The following is an 18,403-nucleotide window of genomic DNA, read 5'->3' as shown; positions in this document are numbered from 1 at the left end:
ATGCAACTGAGCTTAAAATATGGTAATCTCTACCAAAAGTGGATCCTGCTGTTCCTGTTGCAAACAGATTGGTAGATAGTATATTTGGAATCCAGTGTATAATATTTACTCCACTCTTGTTCTCCTCTCGATCTAAAATGTCCTTCCTTCCCATCTGATATGGCTAAATCCATTCTACATGTCTTCTAAGGCTTTTTCCTAAGTAACTTAAAAAAATGTAAGATCAATTTTCATGCAGAATTGTTACAGCCGTCTATTCAGTTTATGACCTGAGTTAGATAATCATACCACCAAGTACATCTGTCTTTAATTTGGAAATATAAAATAGTCACATTGTACGTGTTTTCCTAGAGATTTCAGTCTTAAAATATCTTCTGCTTTGTTCTTATTAGAATCTCTGTTGTGAGAAAACTACATTCATAGATTTCTGCAAGGATATGTGTTCCATTCCTTTTGTTTTTTTTTTTTAGAATAGAGGTTCGCAACTTTCTTTGAAGCAGTAAGCCCTTTGAAAATTTGCTGCAAACAGTGGACTCTTGCCTAGAAAATACATGTATATTTATGCACATATTTAGGTTCAGAGACTTCTTGATTTCTCTGTATCCCATGCATGCTAGTTAAGAACTCTTGCTCAGAAGTACAATTAAATCCTTAGGGCAAGCCTGACCATCAAGAGGGCAGTGTTCTCAAACCACATTGTTTTGCTCCCCTGATTAAATTGCTTTTATTGACTAGTACATTGTTATGCTTCACCCAGTATGGAGGAAACTTGAGAAACAGGATGTGAAATTCACTTCTGTTTTGGCTATAGTAATATTGGAGACTTTGTCACTATTTCATTGTTTTTCAAAGCATTAGATTGCCATCCATTAGTGGGGTATTAGATCAGTTTGGTGGTCTGAGCCACCAAATATTAATTGATTTTAGTTTTTTTCCCCTGTATTATATGTAAATATTAATAAAGGCATATTTGATTTTAATGTTACCATTTTCCTTTATAGTGTTAGTACTGTTTTATGAAACTTCTGTTTTTGTTTTTTATATAATGTATATGCTGGATTCCTGTGTAAAATATATTTCCTAAATAACTGTTTTGTGGTTTAAAAGCTTAAAAAGTACTGCAGTCTATCATACTTTCTTTTAAGATATAATCAAAGGAGAAACTTCTTGTCTTTTTACTATCTATAAAATGGGAGAGGTAAAATGTACCTCATAGGATTGTTATGAGGTATAAATATATGTAAAATGCTTAGAACAGTGCTTTCCTAGCACCATAGTAGGTGTTCAGTGAATGCTAGCTATCATAATTACCAAGAAAAGTAATCTTCAGTGCTGGTGTTTTTTTTTTATCTTAAATGCACACTAGAGACTTTTGTTATTAAGAATGTTCTTTATTTTGGCTGTCAAAAAATAAACCAAGAGATAAATTTGTGGCCAAAGATTAATAACTAACCTTTTGTCCATCTTCCCTTGGTCCCGAGTTCATTACTTTAGGTTTTCTGTTGTATCTATGTAAGCAGCTCTCATACCCTTTCTGGAACATCAGAGTTCTCAAAATATGGCGTTTAATTTGATTCCATTAAAATTTCAGAGTTGTTTTCATATTCATCTGTGTTAGGAGGAGAGGTAGAGGTTCTTGTGAATATTAACTGCCTGTATTAAACTAGTTGATGAAACAGTAGCTGCCACCATGGTTAGTTGCTGTCTTTTCACTTTTTACTATGTGATTGAGTCTAATATAGAGAAGAGAATCTTGATACTCCATTAACTGTTGTCTGCCTTACTGAACAAGATTTTAAGTCCAATTAAATCTGTGCTTTGTAGAAATCCAAGTTATAGTAGATCTTCATGGTGAAGCTCTTCTAAATCTTTTTATACATTGAAATAGAAAGTGGTGCATGAGAAACTTTAAAAATAATATGGTTCAATATTGTTCTCCATAATGTGGCATCAAAATTGATACTTAATTATTCTGTGTTAATATTAAATATTGTCAAGGTAAATGTTACTGTGATACATATGTATCTTTTCTAAAATAACAAAATTTCTCATCAATTTCTAATTCCTAATAAAATTTTTGATTCAGTTAAATCAATTTGTATGGTAACAGTGCTTGGGCAAGGAGATGTTACTATTATGGAAATATAAGGAATTGCAATTTTTTAGACTCCCTCTAGCCATATGTGTTTGTTAAAACTAATTTCTCATTTGTATGTTTTTAGAAACATAGTATTTGACATTTTGAATCTTTTGTGATAGCCTGCTAAGTCACTGCAGTCATGTCTGACTCTTTGTAACCGTATGGACCATATCCCACCAGGCTCCTCTGTCCATGGGATTCTCCAGGCAAAAATGCTGGAGTGGCTGCCATGCCCTCCTCCCCGGGATCTTGCCCACCAAAGGATAAGACACATGTCTCCTGCAGCTCCTGTATTTCATGCGGGCAGATTCTTTACCACTGAGCCATGGGGAAGCCCTTTTAGTGATAGAGAAATCCATTTAAAGCTGAAAAAGATAATCAGACTTCTCTATACTGAAGATCAAATTTTGTTAAATGAGTACTCCCATATGGCCCAGAATTTCTGAAAGCACAAATGCTTAGAAATCCATGGTCAAAGTTATAGAATCTTTCCCTTTTGTTACTTTTAACAATTTGGAGGATTTGTAATGCAGATTGCAAACCCAAACAACTTTGTGAGAATTTATTCTTGACAGGAATAAATTTAAAAAGAGTGGAGTGGGGAGAATCCGGTGATTGAGAACAGAAGAGAATGGAAAAGAAAACAGAGTAGAAATAAGGATTTTTACAGTGAAGTCTAGGTACAATAAATGGTGAGAGAAGTCCAGACCTCAGAAAATACATACCTTTATCTGCTGAGACGTTAAAATCTGAGATATGTTTTTATATGGGAGAATGGGTGGCATGTGCATTTCATGTGAAATTATAGTGGTCATAGCTTTATAAGTATTCTAAATTTTAGGAAAAAATTACAGCAGTATTTGTTTTGTCAGAAGTATATGAATTTTCCTAATCTGTGAATGTTAGGATAGTTTCCCAGCTACACTAAAGGATACAAGTGAAGGAAAATCACTTTTGATCTTTGAGATCATGAGGAAACTTGGGGAGGTCAGTGACCCAGGCATAAAATCAGTAAGGCTTGAACATTTAAAAAAATATATTGATAGAAATCTTACATGGGCAGGATCAGTAGTTAAAGACATTTTAAATGATATTATAGGCTTTTTATAGGGCTCTCTTTTTCTGAGCGTAAGATTATTTATTGGTCATTTCAAGGTTTACTTGAGACATATTTCCACCAATTCTTGCTTTCCAAAAGTCCCAAGTTTTTCAAGGGCTGCTGTATCTTGCTGGAAGGCAGCATGGCTCAAGGGAAGGAATCTGAGGCTTTGAAATCAGAAAGACTCAGATGTGTAAATTAGTTTTGCCATTTAGTTATTACTGAGGTCAGTGATATCACTCTAGCTCTAGCTTTATCATCTGACTGGTATATGTTAATTTTCTTTAAGGGTTATGGTGAGGTTTAGGTATAGAATGTAATTGTTCAACAAATAGTAGCTGTTGTTACTAGTCATTTTAAGGAACCTAACTTGATGACTGTGGAAGGATTTATTGTATTTTGATTGTTCTAAAATTTTAAAAGCACAGTTGTTCAGAACTGAAGTACAGATAAAGAGAAATTCATCTAATTTGTGTCCATTTTTCATTGCCAATGCCTACAAGTGACTTTTGTATTTTATTAACCGTATGCATTTTTATAAAGTCCTTAATTACATGTATAAATGGCTTTTAATGTTATTTTTTTAAATTTAACTTGTTAGATTTTCCTATTAAATTTGCAGCATTATTTTGTGATAGATTGTTTTTCCATCTACTTACAAACTTTAATAGTTGTAAATACAGTTGGAGGTGGGCCTGGTATTTAAATATTTGAAGCTTTCTAATGGCAATGCAGAACTGGTTCCCTTTTTATTGTTTTCTGATGCTCAGAATAAATTACTAAGAAAAATATTCTTTGTGTCTCAGAATGAGCATTATATATTTTCAGGCCCTTTTGAAGAATTTTTTAATCTGTAATATAACTGTGGTATGTATTACAATTATAGTGGCCAATAAATTTTATTTCCATTTGTTTAGCATTTCCTACCTGTTTCAATTCCACAAAGGTAAATTCAGTTGGAGAGTACTAAAAAATAATAAACTTTAAAGAAAACCTTCAAGTATACTTAAAAATTAGCATTATGATTATTGTTAGATGTGCTAGTCTTAGCTCATTAATAAAACTTTTTACCTAAATGAAGTTTTTTCCAAAGTGTGTTGTGATAGTTTTATTTTAAATTACATTGCAAAGGGTTTTGGGCTTTATTTCTTTTTTTGGGGGGGGGGGGCTTTATTTCTTACCTAATATGTATATACTGTCCAAACATCTAGTTAGGTGAAACTGAAATGATTCACTTTTTACGTTACAGGAGATTACCTGGGGCAATTGATGTTATTGGTCAGACTATAACTATCAGCCGAGTAGAAGGAAGGCGACGGGCAAATGAAAACAGCAATATACAGGTTTAGTATTTTATGAATTATTATCTTTAAATGAAAGATTATATCTATGTTCTGGTTTAATTTATTCAGTCATAGCACTCTCCTATGTGTTAGGTACTTTTGGTGCTTTTAATACAAAGGGGATTTAAAATGTGAATTAATCACTGCAACATAATCACTATGTTATTATAAAACTGTTCTATTTAAAATGTATAACCTTTGGATATTTTTCAGTAAAATTTCTTTTCCTTGCTATGAGTGTGATATATAGACTCATTGGACTAAAAAAGGAAGGTATGGGAAAAGTTTAAAGAAAATAAAATCATCCATAGTTCTGCCATTTAAAGACAACTACTCTTAACATTTTGATACACCTTTTCCTCGTCACTAAGTCAGATTGGGACAGATACAACTACAATTATATTTTTGTGTATCCATTTTTTCCCATTTAAAATTATCATTTGCATTTTTCTATATTCTTAACAATTTGATTTAAAATCTCCTCTTGATAGATTTATTCTGTGGCTGTACCATAATTTATTTAATGTGACATTTCTGAGAGAAATAGATCTCATGCTTTTCAGTTAAAAGGATGAAAGGAGATGAGTTATTAGTAGCTTGGATAACTCAAGTTTGAACTTGAGTAACTTAAGATTTTCAGCTGTTAATTGACCACACTTTTTCATTATTAATTTTCTTTCTCTAAGTACTTTAAAAAATATCCAAAGTGTTCTGATTCTTATTACTTTTAATAAATTAATCATATGAATGTTCTTTTTAGCACCTTTAAAGGTAAATTATTCCTAAACTGGAAGATAATCCTCTTTCTTTCCCCCACAATTAAAAGGCCATGCTTATTCTTAAAATAACTCTGCTTTCTACTTTAAAAAATAGCTTTTCAACATAAGCCTTACAAAAATTACTGTACTTAAATGTAGGAAAAGTTAATGAAAGGAAGGATTATCTGTTCAAATGATATGCTTTAGCCAGCAAGGATTTGAAAAGTATAAATATATAACATTATGTTGCCTGCTTTTTCTGTTTTTCCCAAACACATTTGCACATTAGAGTCTGTCAGGGATCTTGTAAAAAATTCATATTTCTAGGTGCCACTCTCCTGTAGGTTTGATGCTTGTCCCTTACCTATTCACAAAGATTGGTATTTTGTAAATACTTTTGCCTATTGAGTATAAACCCTTGTTCTTAAAGTTCCAAGGCTCGGATGAAGAAGCTTTTTATATATCCAGTGCCTGTTACTTGCACCCTATTTGATGCATGCCGTACAACCTCTTACTTTGCAACCTGAGATGACAGGCTTTGGTATAATGCATATCTGGTTCTGCTGCCGTCTTAGTTTCTTAATTCTGATATCTGTGACTAATGATTATAATGCCTTAATTTGAATACTTTAACTTTGGTTGAGTAACAAAGGTAATACTCATTACATTTTATTTGTGAAATACTTAATTGTCTCTTGCTTACAACGTTATTAAATCTCTTAGTTATTCCATAAGAATTTTACTTGTAATGATTCACTTTTTCCTAGGCTTTGACTATGAACATTTTTAAAAGTGTGTTTGAGTGTATACTCACATATGTGTAATGTTCACTCATACCCCATGCATAGAACAGTTAGTCCTACTTCTCCAAAATACGTGTATGTGAATAAAACTTATTTCTTAGATTAGATGAGATTCATTTACTGCGTTTACTCTTAGATAAGAATATTTATTCACCTTTTTACTTAACTGTGCTCTATAATTTTAGGTCCTTTCTGAAAGATCTGCTACTGAAGTAGACAACAATTTTAGCAAACCACCTCCATTTTTCCCTCCAGGAGCTCCTCCAACTCACCTTCCACCTCCTCCATTTCTTCCACCTCCTCCAACTGTCAGCACTGCTCCACCTCTGATTCCACCACCAGGTAAATAGTAAATAAGACATTTGATTCTGAAAGAAAAATAGCCTATGAGTGTTTTGAAATTTTGAACTTAACAATTAAAGTATATATTTGAAAACAGAATCTTCACTGCATTACATTAAAAGTAGTAGAATAAGAAATTTATGCTCAATCTTCAATAGATTCACACTGAATCAGATGTATATGTGTCTTAACAATTTCAGCAAAGCAAAGAGGCAGTGTACTAAAATAAAGACAAGTGGACTAAAACTGTGTTCTAAAAATATGATAGTGATTCCCCAAATTAAAGTTGCTGATTGTGTATGTATAAACTCACATTGAGTCATGTTACCTTGTTTTGAAAAAAAAAAAAAAATTTAACGCTACTTTTAGAATTGCATAGGTTAAAAAAAATTATGAAGAGAATGAAATGAAAATCTCAAGTCCAGTTGTCGTCTTTCTTTGTATACTGGTTTCCTTTTTGGAGACTGTTTCTGGGTGCCAGGGGCCTATTAAGCATGACAGAAAATTAATGTCAGTTTTTATAATATTCTTAGCCACTTTTGGTTATTTATTAAAAGCTAGATCAGTGGTAGTAGGAAAAAATTTACAAATAATTCCCTAATTGTATACTTTCAACTTTTGTCTGATAGCCTTCGTTATTTTATTCACAATAGGCTTTTAATATTTATAACCCTTAGCCGGTTTTTAATGAAACTAACCAGATAATTATTTTCTTCCTAGGGAGAGCTCCAGTAATAAGGGTTAAAAATTAGCTGCTGGTCCTAACCAGAACTACATGTGCCACATATGTAAAAAGTTGCTTTTTATTAATAAAATCAGTTTATACTAGAGAGCCACGTTCACTCACTCACGTTGCTTTTACCAGAGAGTTGTCTTTAAGAGTTGGCAGTTCTGATTAGAGTACAGAGGCATTTAAGGGATCTGAATAATCCTTTGTAATATTCATCCTTTTCCTCTAAAATTCAGCTATTGCACCAGCCCCACAACCACAGCACCTTTGATTTCCTTCTGAGATTCTGCTTTCCAAAAAGGATAAGAAAATTATGAAACATGACTTTGGCTTTAGGGAATCTGTTGTCTCAAAAAGTAGAAAGAGAAGATTAGATAGGTATGACTTGCTTACTCCAGACTGCATTATTTCTCAAGTTCAGTGAATTTCTTGTTCTGACAATAAATTGCTTGTTCTGAAACTGAAACCATTCAGAAGTTAAGATTCAGTCTGTGGTTATTAGATTTTTGATGTGGTGAGAATTAACTAATGATAAGAGAAAGTAATGAGGACTTAGTGATTCATAAATGGATCTTTTGTCCTATGAGAAAGATAAAATGTAGAAATAATGAGACTAAAAGATGATCAGTGCATATGGTCATAGTCTTTAAATTGCTTTGTAATCTTATTTAATTACTAAAGTTGATTTAAAAGAATTTTCTTATTTACTACCTAATACAGTATATCCCCAGGTATTCTTCAACACTTGTTATTAAAATAAGTGAGAGAAAATAGTGGTACAAATTAATAACAAAGGAATAAATACCTCACTGGTGTAAGAATATTTAGAAGCTCTGTAGGATATTGATAGGCAGTGGCATTATCTGGATGTGTGTACTTTTTCAAAATGGTAAAAATCATTTCATTTCTTTGCCATATAATCTCTGTTTATAAGGATAACAAATCTATTATTAAAATGTTTAGATTAGCTATGGAATTATACCGTAGAGTACCACTGATTATTTTTTTGTTGTTTAAGCTGTTTAATGTTAATTTGCAATTGCATGCTTTCCGTATTTTTAACACCTGTACAGATTTCTTTTGATGCTTATCCTTATATTACCTTTCCGTGTCATCCTGTCAGCATTTAAGGAATACAAATTCAGATGAATTCTAATGCTGATTTAAGCAGTATATATTGGTTGGGATCTTTGATATAGTGAGAATTAACTAAATAAAAAGAGAAAATAAGACTTAATGATTCATAATGGGTCTTTTGTCCTATGAGAAAGATAAAATATGGAAATAATGAGACTAAAAGATGATCAGTGCATGTGGTCATAGTCTAACTGGTATATTTGCTAGGGGTGATGGTGAGGGAAAGATACTAGTTCATGTTAAAACCAAATATTTGTTAAGTTGAGGCTATCTGGATTACTCCTTGTGAGCTGTTGGAGAGAGCATAAGCACTCCATTTCCATTTGTGTTTCCTTGCAGTGCCAATCACAGAGATCCTGTGTATACCTGACATTCCCTACATGTGTTAGCTAATTGAGTTAGCAACATATTTATGTATCCGTAACACCAAAGAAATTTTCAGATTGACAATTGGTACAGTCACACAGGCTCTTATCAGTCAGAGTGGGCACTGGCTTTAAACAACAGTATGGCTGCATTAATATATATACCAGATGAATATAGGCAGTGATTAAAGCCACATTTGCAGTTACCATTTACCACAGAGTCATATGATTACAGCATATTCTGTAGAGTTTGCTATAATTTAGATCATCTTAAGAATCATAAGCGGCTAATGAAAGAAAGCTGTGGCTCAAGCAGTCTTTTCGTAAGTATTGCTTTTAAAAGTACTCTGTCTTAGAGAAACCTTGGGTTTTCTTTTTGCCTCCTTCAGAAATACTGAAAGAAAAAATGGAATAAATCTTTGGAGAATTAATTTAAACATTCTAATGTTGGCTTTGTTAACATCAGCTTTCAAATGTTTAAGTTTTTAAGACTGTAGAGCTGTATATGATGTGGAACAAATATAGTAATGTTGTATTATGCCCTTAATTTGGGGTGTTAATCCAGATTTGTCTGGAATAGTCCTATTAAACCTATTGTCCCAGCTTAATTGTTGTTATTCACTCAGAAATGCCCTGGTGTGGAGGGTAACATTTATGATCAACTCTTGGAGGTTTACAGATGTGGCTTATTGCATGAGTAGACACTTGTGGTGGTGGCTTAGTTGCTAAATTGTATCCAATTCTTGCAACCCCAGGACTTCCCTGGTGGCTCAGGCGGTAAAGCGTCTGCCTACAATGTGCAAGACCCGGGTGCAATCCCTGGGTTGGGAATATCTCCTGGAGAAGGAAATGGCAACCCACTCCAGTATTCTTGCCTGGAAAATCTCATGGACAGAGGAGCCTAGCGGGCTACAGTCCGTGGGGTCGGAAAGAGTTGGACATGACTGAGCGCCGTCACTTTCACTTTCATGGACTGAAGCCTTCCAAGCTCCTCTGTCCACGGGATTTTCTAGGCAAGAATACTGGAGTGGGTTGCCATTTTCTTCTCCAAGGGATCTCCCTGATCCAGGGATCGAATCCTGGTATCTTGCATTACAGTCGAATTCTTTACCCACTGAGGTACCAGGGAAGCTGCTTCATTCAAGAAGCTTTCACTGTAAAATAGTTAACAGAAAAGAGATGTGTTGTTTCCTCTCCCCCTCAAACACACATCTACAGCATATGTGAAGTCTTGTTATAACAGACAAAGTCATATTTCTGGCCACAGTAGATTTGTCTAAAGAGTAAAGGAGGTTTTGTATTGGCGAGTACAATAAACATGTAAGGGACATTGGGTCCTAAATTAATGACTTCTGGATTAGCTTTTCTAAATGGAAAAGTAATATGGTTCCTTGCTACCATACTGATAGTAGCTTGAAAACAAACACTGTAACTTATTCAAGATCTTCCTTAATTTTCAGAAAATCTATTATTTTTAGTAATCCAGAAAATACTTTCTATTGTATGAGTTTTTTCAGACACACATTATTAGTGTGCTTTCATACTTTCACTGAGTAATAATAGAAATAAAAGTTAATGTTTATTGAATGCTACTGTTGAAAGCACTGTTCTGAACACATATCATGTTTTAGTTCAATTTGATTCTCAACACCATCTGAAGTAGATACTATTCTGGTTTTACAGATGAGAAAACTGGAATCATAATAGCTAGAAAGTAGCAGAACCAGAATTCTAACATAGGCAATTTTGCTTGAATGCCTGTTTCATTCAACTACATTGAAATGAAGAAGTTAATCATTACCTATCTGTATTCACCCTGGTAACATGGCCTAAAAGCTCTTTAAAAAATTTTTCTTGTTTTGAAAGTGCATGCATATATATTTGTGATTAAGGAAGTTCGGGAGTGAAAAGTAGGAATCAGACTTTAATTCATTTAATTGAAGTTTTGGGCTTCCTAGGTGGCTCAGTAGTAGAGTCCACCCGCCAATTCAGGAGATTCAGCTTCAGTTCCTGGATCGAGAAGATTGCTGGAGAAGGAAATGTCAGTCCACTCCACTGTTCTTGCCTCAGAAACCCCATGGAGTGAGCCTAGCAGGCTATAGTCCATGGGGTTGAAAAGAGTCAGACACGACCTAGTGACCAAATAGCGACAGTAATTGAGGTTTTACTGTTTGCCTGATTTGTGTTAAGAAGTCTGTTTACTGATTAAACCAGTTTTTAAATACGTGTGTGTTGGAAGAAAAATTGTAGAATTGGAAGGATTGATAATATAGAGCAGTTGATTTTGTGTGGGTGTGTGTGTTTGTGATAACATGACATAATATTGATCATCTTACCCATTTGTAATTGTACAGTTCAGTGGCATTAAGTACATTCACAGTGTTGTATAACCATCACCCCTATCTATACCAAAAACTTTTCCATCATTCATAACAAAGCCTATATATTCATTAAACATAATACCTTCCTCCCTACTGTAGCTGCTGGTGGCTTCTTTCTGTCTCTCTGAATTTGCCTACTCTTGGTGCCTTATATAAGTGGAGTCGTACAGTATTTGTCCGTGTCTGGTTTATATTATTATTTTTTAATAACGTTTTAATGCACAGTTGTAAATAGGCTGTTTTTTAAACTTTGATCAAACTGTATTATGTTTTATGATAGATTTTTAATTTAGATTTTAAATGTTAATTTACTTTTAGTGTCATATTTTATGTTCATTTTTATATAATTTAGTTTGTTGAACAAGAGAAGGGAGAGTCAGTTTAACTCCTGTCTTGTTACCTTAATCAGTGTTAAGGCTCATGTGAATATTGTTAAGTCTTGGAAACAATTGAAATCTAGCACATGAGTAGAATTCTACTAAGTTGAATAAGTCTCTTTGCTTTACGGAGATGGAGCCCAGACCATAGATAAGTCATCTCTGCTTTTAAAGTTGGATATAGAATTTAATGGGCTTCCCTAGAGGCTCAGACAGTAAAGAATCTGCAGTGCAGGAGACCCAGGTTCGTTCCCTGGGTTGGGAAGATCCCCTGAAGAAGGGACTGGCAACTGACTCCAGTATTCTTGCCTGGAGAATTCCATGGACAGAGGAGCCTGGCAGGCTATAGTCCATAGGGTCACACACAGTCAGACATGACTGAAGCAACTTAGCATATATGCATGCATGCATAGGGTTTAGGCTCTTTATCTAAATTTCAAAATGTATAAAATTCTGCATTTTAGAGCAAAGTATTTTTTTTCCTAGAAGACTTTTGTTAGGTAGGTAAGACAATTAGCATCTTAGTAGTCATCTGCTGCTAAGTCACTTCAGTTGTGTCTGAGACTCTGTGTGACCCCGTAGACGGCAGCCACGAGGCTCCCCCGTCCCTGGGATTCTCCAGGCAAGAACTGGAGTGGGTTGCCATTTCCTTCTCCATAGTAGTCATCTAGTACTACAAATTATATGAACCTAAAAATCTTATTTGTTCCTTAAATATTTTGAATTTGAGTTAGTGATGACACATGGGGCTGAAAGCAGTTTACTTCCGAAGTTTTCAGTATTTCCTCAGGATTTTCATTGTCTTTAGATTATTTTCCTGTTAGCAGTCTGGTTTCTAGTGCAGTGGCTGTTAAGCTTTTTGGTCACAGATCCCTTTATACTCTTAAAAATTACTGCAGACCCCAAAGAGCTTTTCTTTATGTGTGACATATTCATTTTTTTATTAGAAATTAAACCCAAGAAATTAAGATATTTTATTTAAATATTATTTTTAATGTATATCTAATCCAATTACACACTAAGATAACATTTTAATGAAAAATTATTCTTCCAGAATGACAAATTTTAGTGCAAAGAGTGGCCTTCTTTTATACCTTGTAAATCTCTTTGCTCATGTGGCATAATACAAAAAAAACTGGATTCTCCTGTTTGCTTTTGCATTAAATCAATTGTGATTGCACATGTCATGTAGCCTCTGGAAAAATTCATTGTACATTTGTAAGAGAATGAACACGAAGATGGCAAATAACATCCTAGTGTTTTTATGAAAGGAGTTTTGACCTTTCAAATTCTTAGAAGAGTCTTAGGGACACCCCAAGGAAGCTCCAGATAATACTTTGAGAACTGCTACTTTGCAGAAGCTTGGCTTATATTCAGTGAATATTATCTGCACCCTTGAGGAAGTATAATTTTGTCCCTTTATTTGAGAAATTATTTTGTAAGTATAACATTAAGCTGATTTACAGTTTCATCAAGATTTTTGGTCTTACGCAGCAAATCTGCAGGTTAATCTATGCTATTTGCCAAAAATGTAAGCACTAAAAATGTAGTTCCCAGAAGTACCTTTTGAAAAATAACTTCTTGAATTTTTAAAGAAGTACTCATTTTCTGTTTTGTTATAATTTTCTATATTAAAAAAATACAATAGTCTATAGTGTTTTCAGTAAACTCAAAATAGGGTATAATGCTAATTGTAATGAGCACAATTTAAGTTTAATAGCTATTAAAATGGAGAAGGCAATGGCACCCCACTCCAGCACTCTTGCCTGGAAAATCCCATGGACGGAGGAGCCTGGTAGGCTGCAGTCCATGGGGTCGCTAAGAGTCGGGCACGACTGAGCGACTTCCCTTTCCCTTTCACTTTTCACTTTCATGCATTGGAGAAGGAAATGGCAACCCACTCCAGTGTTCTTGCCTGGAGAATCCCGGAGACGGAGGAGCCTGGCGGGCTGCCATCTATGGGGTTGCACAGAGTTGGACACGACTGAAGTGACTTAGTAGTAGTAGTAGTAGCTATTACAAGCTTCTTTAAGATGTTGGTTTTTGAATGTCTTTTTCTCCCTGTGGATGCTGCCTTTATAATAGTTATATTTTTAATACAGTGTTTGTTGTTCAGTTGCTCAGTCATGTTCACCTCTTTGCGACCCCATGGACTGCAGCACACCAGGCTTCCCTGTCCTTCACCATCTCCCAGAGTTTGCTCAGACTCATGACCACTGAGTCGGTGATGCCACCCAGCTATCTTGTCCTCTGCTTCCCTTTCTGCCTTCAGTCTTTGTCAGCATCAAAGTCTTTTCCAGTGAGTCAGCTCTTGGCACCAGGTTGCCAGAGTATTGGAACTGTAGCTTCAGCAGCAGTCCTTAATATTCATTGATTTCCTTTAGGATTGACTGGTTTGATCTCCTTGCAGTCCAAGGGACTCTCAGGAGTCTTCTTCACAAGCATAGATGCTGTATATTGTAGAATTTAATTATGACTTAATATTTGCTTTCATTCGTGCTACTCTTCTAGTTATTTTGCCTTTAGAGTTTAATTCCTTTACAAGTAAAAATATTGATAGTTCTAATCTGAGATGTTTTTGTCTAACAAAATTTTTGTTTTCCGTAGGCTTTTAGGTTATTTTATAATTGAAAGAGTGAGAGATTGTAATAAAGATAAAATAATTCACCAATTTTATAGTTAATATAAAATTATCTTTTTTACTTTTTAGGTGTAGAGTATGCTGATAACTATTTCTGATGCTTTAAGTGTTCATAGTGCCTTTTAACACAATTTTTTCTTTCAAATTACTCCTGTTCCTTGTTGCACCTTGTAATTAATTGTTTTACTGTATAGGTTTATAAGTATTCTACGTCATATATTTTTTAAGTGTAGATTGTAGATGATGTGTATGTGTATGTAATCTTTAAAACACTGGTACATAGAAAAGCATGTGGTGGAAGGTCATATTTAAAGATTTTTATAAACCTTGATGTTTTGTACTCAGTTTTTTGGTGTGTGCAGAATTTACCTATGAGCTTGATGACTTGAAAGTAGTAATTGGTGAGACTTAAGGCAAGTGATTAGGCTTTTTGGTGTTTGTAACATACTAGTATTGATGAAGATTATAATTTCCAAGTGAGAAATAGAAAGCATAGTTTACATTGTTCTGGTGTGCTTCTTTCTTTCATTTGAACTGAATACAGAAATAGTAGGTAGTTGATAGCTGGTTACTATATTAGTTAGCTCTTGATCCATGACGACAGATTACTTTTGTAGAGCACAATGGTTTAAGACAACATACGTTTATTGTTGAACAGTGATTGTGGATTAGCAGTGTGGGGACGGCTTAGCTGGTCTTCTGCTTCAAGGTCTTTCACAGACTTTGAGATGGTCATCTCAAAGACTTCCTAAGAAAAGATTCATGTTCAGATTCACTGACTTCTGTGTTAAAAAGATTCACTTCCTCTCCACCATGGTAGTTTGCTTCATCATAGCATGAATGCTGAGAACACAACAGAAGAAACCAGCAAAATAGAAGTCAGTCTCTTTTGTAACCTAGTCATCGAAATAACATTCCATCATTTTTGCTGTATTTCATTTGTTGGAAATAAATCATTATCTAGCCCACCTTCAAGGAGAGGATATGAATATCAGAGGTATAAAAAGACATGCATACCAGGAGGCAGGAATCATTGGAAGCCAAGTTGGAGGCCTCCTATCATGGAACTCTTTCTTTGCCTAAGTTGTGTAAAATAATGATAGGATACATTAAGAATGAGTTCAGAGATAATTTTTATTCCATTTTTTAACTTGAATACAGAGCTATTACTTTTGTGTGAGAATTTTAAAAATAATGAATTTATAGTTGAATTCCTTTTGACGTGATGTTTTGCTGGCATGTTGCCTTTCTGTTTCTTTGTACCAGTTCCTTCAACCCCCTGACAGTCCCCCCACCCACCCTTACACTTCTTTACATTTAAAAGTTCATATTACATACTGGAAAAGTTAAATCCTATTTTCTTTCTTTTGAGGGTGCCAGACAGTATAAGCTGTCATATAGCTGTACTGTTTTATATCACAGTGGCACATGCTTTGTTTAATAAAAATTTGAAATGGAATTTATACATTTTGAGTAGCTCCACAGTGCAATTTGCAGGGAAGTTTGAGTGTAAATCCAGTGATTCTCAAAATATGGTCTCTGGTTAGCAACATCATTATCTCCTTGTTTGGAATGCAGATTCTCTCCCTCATGCCAGACCTACTGAATCAGAAGTTCCAGGGGAGGGGCCCAGCAATCTGTATTTTAACAAATTCTTGAAGTAATTCTGATGGTCGCTAAAGTGTCAAAACCCCATCTATTCATTCCCTTTAGAACTTGAATATAACTTTTCCAAAAGCTTTTGTCCAGTAATAGAAATCTTCCTTTTACTACTGTAATTTGCTACTCATTTTAAAGATAAAGGATACAGAAACACAATGCTTAATTTGTGTACTTCAAATCTGTTGGCTGGGCAGCACATGTGTTGACCAGGAAAGTTGGGAGTGCCAGGAGAAACAGGACAGGAAATTTTGAGGTGAATTTTGTCCTTCATTTTACTGTTCTCTCTTGTTAACAAAATCAAATACTAAATAGTGATTTTCTAGATGAGAATTGTGTTGGTCTAACATTATATTACAGATTAAACTTTTTACGTAGCATTTTTTAAATAAATTTACTAATTGTCAAAAGAATGGATCGTACAGTGTTTCATCAACTTTAAAGTTCTGTTTCAGTGAACTTTAATTCAAAATTAAGATTTTAATTATCTTAGGTGAGATATACGTCTCACGCTATCTTAGATGAGATATGTGTTTCACGCAAAAGGTCTTCTCTAGTTCTTATGCCAACTTTCTGATGTGTAGATATTGTTTGGAAAGACATCCATATCTATCTATGTAGCATAAGTTTTGTGTACTTAATTCCTTTCAGTTGATTTTTAAAAAGAATCTGTCTTATGGTACTACTGTAGTAAGAAAAATTAAAAGCAGAATGTTTGTAATTTTAACTGTCTTCATAGCACACTTAATAGTTTGGTTATATTCTTTTATTTTTATGTTTTGTGGAAGTTTAGTAACTTAAATGTTTTTGAAGACTGAATGTTGAGAGCTGAATAGTATTCTCTTAGTTATTTTATATGAGTTCACATTGTAGTTAGCTTAAGTGATGTATGTTGTTCATGTATTTACTTGGGTAAAGTTATTAGGATTACAGTGTGGGTTGCTGAAATCGGCATGGTTACCTTACCATACCTAGGACAGTGGTCATGAATTAAATAGTCACGTATTTAAACGTGAAAACTGGGACATATAGTGAAGCTCAGTAGTACTCTCTAAAAAAATCTGTAATCTTCTAATGAAGATCAAGTAATAGCAGCTATTAAGAGCATTTAATATACTGTGCCTTCCTTAATTTCCCAGTTAGTGTGGTGTCTGGAACTTTTGTTAGTCTGTATTCTTTGCTGGATTCTTTTAGTTTAGTAATGTAGGAAGCAGGGAGGTAGCTCGAGGTATGAGAATTACCATGGAGTGTAGCTCATTTTAGTAGACTTGTGGATGCCTAATGATTTTTGAAACATGACTGCTGCATTATTTATCTTTTTCGTCTTGTTGGTTTGAGTTTACCATATCCTTTTATTGCATGGGTGGTTAAGTAAGGTGCTTCATTCTCCATTTTAAGGCCTACTTATTTCCTTAAGTTCTGTTTGAATAAAACCTCTTAATCTGGTAAAACACGTAGAAAATTTTTAAATTATTAGCAGATGTTTCCATTGACAAGCAAACATTTGAAAGCAATTTTTTTCATTATTTTTTCCTATGTACTTAGTTAATGAATTTAGGTTACTTTTCCTCTTTGGGAATAGTTTTGATGTAGTTTTTAAAGATAGGATTTAGTAAAGCATTCTGACTTTGTTGAAGTTCTTTGTGATTTAATGTTTTTCTTGAAAAAATTTTTCATATTGGAAATTTTTCTACTTAGAAATGTCATTTTTCTTCAAACAAGAAAATTATAATTTGCATGACACGTAAATTTTAAATTAGGATTTAAGGGCGCATTTGAAGAGTCCCTGGTGGCTCAGATGATAAAGAATCTGCTTGCAATGCAGGAGACCCAGGTTCTAACCCTGGGTCAGGAAGAACCCTTGGAAAAGGGAATCACTACCCATTCCAGTATTCTTGCCTGGAGAATTCCATGGACAGAGGAGCTTGGTGGGCTGCAGTCCATGGGGTCGCAAAGAGTCGTACACGACTGAGCGAGTAACACTTTCACTTTCTTGACCAGTGTAAATTGAGAATGTTTATATGTAGTTTATTCCTTTAAAGATTATAATGTGTGCGAGTGAGAGTCACTCAAATTAGTATTTACTGACTTCTGTTGAAGTAAACCACTACATTCATCTTAGCGTGCCCTAGGGATGTAAATATATGAATTGGCTATATCCCTTGTCTCTACTCCCACAAGTCAAGGGAAATAATAACCTTTCCACACTCCTATCACCAATAAAAACAATTCATGTCCATATTTGAACATCCCTCATAGCTTTACTAAAGTGAATATCCATCATCTTCCGAGTTACCTTGTACTACCTGCAGTATTTAAGAGCCCCTTATCACTTTGCCTATTATACTGTTAAAATAACAAAATCAGATGTTGATTATTAAGCTTAGTGTTAATTTCATGGAGTTTGATATTTGTGTGTGCACAAAGGTGCTTTTTTTAACTAACGTCTCACTTTGTTCATGGTTACAATTAGTGGGGAAATCTTGTTATCAAGTTGTTAGACTGGGTTTTCATCAGGAAGTCTGATATTATACTCGAATTGTTGGTCCTGTGCAAGAAAACAGAATGCTGCTTTTGAGTGAATAAGCCAGGACGATGAGGCGAGGGGTTTTATTTCAAAGTTTTCTT

General features: G+C 34.3%; 1 protein-coding gene across 17 annotated transcripts in view; it reads left to right on the top strand.

The window, feature by feature from the left end:
• The window catches only part of FIP1L1 (factor interacting with PAPOLA and CPSF1), a 65,088-nt gene that overhangs the window by 30,538 nt on the left and 16,147 nt on the right, over nt 1-18,403 (top strand). For all 17 annotated transcript variants that reach the window (XM_086405771.1, XM_086405769.1, XM_086405764.1 and 14 more), the window contains 2 exons: nt 4,489-4,582; nt 6,329-6,485. In XM_086405771.1, the coding sequence (XP_086261897.1) occupies nt 4,489-4,582; nt 6,329-6,485 (251 nt within the window). The remainder of the gene's footprint in view (nt 1-4,488; nt 4,583-6,328; nt 6,486-18,403) is intronic.

Source organism: Bos grunniens, chromosome 6 (assembly GCF_055505025.1).
Source record: "Bos grunniens cultivar Pamir isolate PY7600 chromosome 6, Bosgru_T2T1.0, whole genome shotgun sequence".
NCBI lineage: Eukaryota > Metazoa > Chordata > Mammalia > Artiodactyla > Bovidae > Bos > Bos grunniens.
Note: the sequence above shows the minus strand (reverse complement) of the source record. Positions and strands in the feature narration are given on the sequence as shown.